General features: G+C 44.1%; 1 protein-coding gene across 1 annotated transcript in view; it reads right to left on the bottom strand.

The window, feature by feature from the left end:
• IL4 (interleukin 4) overlaps positions 1–5,613 on the bottom strand; it is a 9,103-nt gene that overhangs the window by 2,173 nt on the left and 1,317 nt on the right. Inside the window, exon 3 of the mRNA XM_007461337.1 lies at positions 820–945. Coding sequence (XP_007461399.1) covers positions 820–945 — 126 coding nt within the window. The remainder of the gene's footprint in view (positions 1–819; positions 946–5,613) is intronic.

The following is a 5,613-nucleotide window of genomic DNA, read 5'->3' as shown; positions in this document are numbered from 1 at the left end:
TTTCCCTCACCCCCACAATAGATGTGTCAGCAGCTCCTTCTGGCGCTATTTTTGGTTATATCCCAAATCTAACAATGTCTGCCGCTTCCACCCTGTCACACCCACCATCATCTGCAGGCTGGAATACTGTGGTAGCCTCTCAACAGGCCATCTTGCTTCTATGCTTACCCCTACTCAGTCTATTTACTGCACAGTAACCAGAATGATCATTTAAAAAATTACATAAATCAGATCGTGGTCTCTGCCTTGCTTAAAACCCTGTGGGAGTTTCCCACCATGCTTGGGGCAGAATCCATAGGCCCTGTGTGATCTCCTATTAAAATCCTCCTCCCTCACTCTGATCCAGGCCCTCCTATTGATCTTTGAACACATGAAGCTCATTTCTACCTTAGGGCCTTTGCACAGCTGTTCCCTCTGCCTGGAATGTTCCTTCCAAATTAGTAACATGGCCGGCTCTGTCACTTAATTCAATATCTGCTCAGATGATGTCACCAACTACTAAATCAGCCCTCTCCCTCGTGACCCCTGTATGTTCTTTATTCCTGCGTTTTTCTTCATGGCACTTGTCACTACTGGAATCATATTATATGTTTGTTTGCTTTTCTCACTCACCCATTACAACATTCTGTAAGAGCAAGAACTGTATCCCCAGCGCCTAGAACAGTACCTGTAAGCAACACTCACAGAGCCTCAACAAATATTTGTCGAATGAATGAATGGGTTGATTAACCAAGGGTACTACTATTCATAAGGAGAAATATCTTAGAAGTTAAGGCTGCCATCCATTGGAAGGCAAGCTGTTGGCATAATGCGGCTTACCATGTTTGCCATGCTGCTGAGGTTCCTGTGAAGTCCACTCAGGTGTTTGTTCAAGCACTTGTGGTATCTGTAGATATGCCAAAGCACAGTCGCGGCCCTGCAGAAAGTTTCCTTCTCAGTTGTGTTCTAGAAAGAGAAATTCCACAGATAGCCGCTGCTAGCTTGATTTTGAACATTGGGGAGAGATGTTTCCTTCTGATTTCTTCTTTCCAGAAGGACAAGTGGAGAAGGTGAATTTGCTCAACTGTGGATCAGGTATTCAAGTATTCCTGCCACGTGAATGGAGGCTGCTCGTCACGGTAAACAACCTCTTCCAGTTACTTGCAAATGCAGCAGCCTTTTCCTAAAACCTCCCAATTTCTTTTCCCTTGGAGGGTTTTGCTGAAGGGGTACCTGAATCAAGTCACTCAACTAAGTAAATGGGAGAGTGGGGATTTGCATGCGGGGCCATCTGTCTACAACCCATGTCTGTTTCGTTATCCCATGCAAACTCTTCTTTCTGTGGATGCAGTTGTATGTACATCAGCTCGTAATCAGAGTCTGCTCTGTCTTATTCCTGTAATTTATAGTTTTTGAATCCAGCTTCCCTGGAAATCCCACGTGTTTGTTGAATAAATGAATGCCCATCCTTTGACCTGGACAGTGCCACTTTGGCCAGCACTCTCCATTTAACCCTCCCCATGGGAAGTCAGTGTGAGGAGATAAGACATGTCCCCACACAGCTAGAGGTGAGTGCCAGGATCAGAGCTAGGTGCCCCAGGAGTGTGGCCTGGGGAGATGAGGGGAAGCTTCTGAGAAAGGGTGCTGGGCCTTGGACAGAGTTTCCGTTAGGGGCTTCTAGCCTCGAATGTGCAGGGTCAGAACCTCCTTGGAATGCTGGCAGCCCTGGTGTGAGTCTGGCCACATGGCTTTTCCTGGGGACCTTTGAGCCTCAGAAGAGGGCTTGTACAAGTGGGGAACCAGCTCTTTTTGAGAACCTGGGAGAGGGAGTGTGTCTCGGCCTGGTCAGGCCTGGTGTGTCCTCTCTCTCTCCACTGAAGAACGAAGGCCCGGAGCCTGGAGGGTGTCTTAGCTTGAGCCCAATCCAGCTCAGATAAACCTGTCTCCAGCCTCTGCCGGGACCTGCTCTTGTTCCTTGCCACTCAAAATGTGGCCCATGAAGCAGCAGCGTGGGCGTCACCTGGGAACTTGTTAGAAATGCAGAATCTCAGACCTCCCTCTGGACCCACTGAGTCACAATGTGCATTAACAGGATCTCCAGGGGATTTATATGAAAAGCACTGTCCAAGCAGCTTTTTAGGTTCTTCCGTATTTTTTCTGATTACCAAACTTTTTACTATAAAAGTAATATACAGGGGGCTTCCCTGGTGGCACAGTGGTTGAGAGTCCGCTTGCCGATGCAGGGGGACACGGGTTCGAGCCTGTGCTCCGCAATGGGAGAGGCCACAACAGTGAGAGGCCCGTGTACCGCAAAAAAAAAAAATAAATAAAAAATAATATACATTCAACAAAAGTGAATTCACTCATTATCCCATTAGCCAGAGAGAACTACTGTTAAGATTTTGGTAACTATCTCTCCAGATTTTTTTAATACTTTTTTTTTTTTTTTTTTTGCAATAGGGACCAACTATTGATACTCTTTTATAACCTTTTTACACTTAACATATAGTACTAGCAATTTCTTAAATCATTCAGTAATATTTAAGAACATGTGATTGAGAGCTGTGTAGGAACCTAGGGCATATTTGTGCCATAGTTGATCAATCCCCTATCACTGCAGTTTTTTGCTTCTGTAAATAAAGTGGCAGCAAGTCATCTGTATAAATCTTTGTGTTCATCTCTTATTTCTTTAGGCTAAATTCTAGGAGTGCAGTTCATATTTTAGGGTTTTTCCAGGAAGATCTTGACCCAGACCGAAGCGCCAGAATCCTAGACTACGAAAGCTTCCCCTTTCCGCCGTGGAGCTTGATGGCCCATGGGCAGGGCCTTTGGAAGGACATGTATGTACTTAATGAGGTACATGTCCTTCCAAAGGGCATATACTCTGGCTGGAAATTTAAGAGCAGCACCAGTATCTCTGGGCTCTGGGAGTCAAGAAACCTCCCATAAATCACCATACCTCTGGGGGGCTTTGTGGGTGAGCAGAGGTGGCGAGGCCAAGGAGAAGGCAGACACTAGCTGAGTATGCAGATGGAGGCAGATGCCTATGTTGCTGGAGAGAGAACAATGAGGTTCAAGAATGCCAAAAGGAGAAGAGATCCTTTGCTTATTTTTCCATCAAAATCTGATGAGCCTTGTCTAAAACGTTGGCTAGGAGCTTAGAAATTATACTGTCTCAGTTTTGAGTATGTAGCCATTTAATGTAGGAAAACACCCTGTAAAGATATTTTTCAGGGACTTCCCTGGTGGTCCAGCGGTTAAGACTTCACCTTCCAGTGCAGGGGGTGCGGGTTCGATCCGTGGTTGGGGAGCTAAGATCCCACAATGCCTTGCAGCCAAAGAACCAAAACGTAAAACAGAAGCCATATTGTAACAAATTCAATAAAGACTTTAAAAATGGTCCACATGAAAAACTCTTTAAAAATAACTAAATAAAGATATTTTTCAAAAGACTTTCTAAAGGTGATTAGGATAAGTATAGAAAAGAGTTTGAATCAAATGGAAAACTTTTAAAAGAAGGAATTCTAAAGGTCTTTAACTAGTTTTAGTTAAAGACCTTAATGTTTTAGTTCCATTGGCATTGCGGCAACAGGATTGACACTCTGACCACCCACTTTTTCGACTGCTTGTCCAGCTTTCGCTGCCTGAGTGTGTCTTGCTTAGCTCAGAGGGCACACTTTGAGGAGCCATGCGGACTCTGTAGTCCAGAACTGCTCAGGAAAGAGGCTCAAAAGGGAGGCCTGGTCTCCTGCCAGAAAGAAGCCCACCCCTCATGGGAATACAGCAGTGGTGGCACACCATTTGGGAGACTTCGGTGCAGGGATTCTGCTAGAGTTCTGACGGTCTTGACTAGCTTCATTTAAGGACATACAGATCCATCCTATATGTATTGTATTCATTATCTCCACTTATGCCCAAATTTAGTCAGCGAATGTGATGTATGAAACAATCCTCTACTTTCACTTTTAAAAAAGATTTGAGGGTTGGCATAGAGCTCTCTGAAAAATTATGGACCTTTGCTCCCTTTGGTAGTAGGAAATACCTCCAACTAATGGTCCACCCAAGAAGTCCTTCCTAGGCCAGCCAGCTTGCTTGCTTTCCACCTTTCTCTTCCTCAGACCACCTAACTTCAGAGACACTCGGGAGGCATTGCATGTGGAACCCAGGATTTAGATCAGCACATTCTTCCAGCATTTGCCAAGAGCAGGATGCCACCCAATTTGGGCATAATGGAACTCTTGATCCCCAAAAGCACTAAAATGAATATGCTGGATTTTGGAAAGATGTTCTTCTTGAGAACACAAAGAAGTAACTTTTCCTCCCACATAGCATCTTTGTGGGTTTTGAAAATAACAACCTTTCTTTGTTCTGAAGTATCTTAATAGATAAGTAAGCAGTGCTGAGTCTTTGAGGAAAAGAGAAGAATGGAAAAATGAGCTTGTTAATCCAGGAGGAATAGAAGCAGTTCGGGAGAAGGCGTGAGATAGGTAAGAGTGAAGGAAGGCAGCGGGGACTGGCCTGCACCTTGGCGGGGGTGAGGGCTGGCTGGGTCTTCTAGAGCAGCCCAGAGTGGGGTCGCACTGGGCTCGCAGTCATGGAGGGTTTGATCATTTCCTAACGCTGGCCTCTTTCTTAGAATGATTGCTTCTCTACAACCAGTTTTTGCCTTTAATCAAGAGTTATGTCATACAATAACATTTTCCACCAACTCAAGAGTTGGATTCCAGCCAACTTTCAAAGTTGCTTTCAAATCTTCACATGTAGAAACTGAGGCACAAAGAGGTGTGGAGACTTATCAAAGGCCACATAGTTAGTTAATGGCAGAACTGGGGCTAAAGCCACAGACTGTCTCACTTCCAAACCCTCAGCACTTCTGCTGGGGCCCTGCCCTTGGCTTTGGTAGCACCCTCCCAGCAGTGCAGCCAACCTCTGGAAAGCCCAGAGCACAGCTCAGTGGACTCTTGGCTATTTTATTTCTATATATATATATATATATATATATATATATATATACACATATATACAATATTAATATATGAGATATATAAAGTATTAATAGATTATATATATATATAATATATAAATTTATATATATATATAAAATCTCCAAGTCCTTCCAACCTGCTGATGGACAGATGCAGTCTGATATGGGATGAGATTCTGAAGGATAAAATTATATAATATGTATTATATAATATTATGTATTATACGTTTATATTATATACTATTATATAATTACATTACAGTATTATATATCATTGTATATCAGACTCCTGGAATAATCTTTAATGAAGTGAGATAGTCCAGATAAAGGCCCGAAGACCAGCTTTGCTCACAAGCAGGACAGGCCTGCCCTGTGGCCTGGGTGCTGGGGTGTGGCCCTGCCCAACCCATAGGGCTTCACTCCTGGCCAAGTTACCCTCTAGTACATGTGGAAAGCAGGTGGTTAGGAGACCACTGGTAAATTGAAGCTTTGGGTTTTTCATTCTCAGTCGTGTGTTTCCATGAAAACAGGAACTGATGTGCAGAAAGCTATTGATATGGCTGTAGTCATGTGTTTGTCAGAGAAAAATGCACTATCAGCTGTCAAATCTATCTCCTCCCACTGCAGATCGGGGGGGGGGGGGGGGGGGG

This window comes from Lipotes vexillifer, unplaced genomic scaffold (assembly GCF_000442215.2).
Source record: "Lipotes vexillifer unplaced genomic scaffold, Lipotes_vexillifer_v1.1 scaffold217, whole genome shotgun sequence".
Taxonomy (NCBI): Eukaryota; Metazoa; Chordata; class Mammalia; order Artiodactyla; family Lipotidae; genus Lipotes; species Lipotes vexillifer.
The sequence above is the reverse complement of the archived record's forward strand: the minus strand, read 5'-3'. Positions and strand labels throughout refer to the sequence as shown.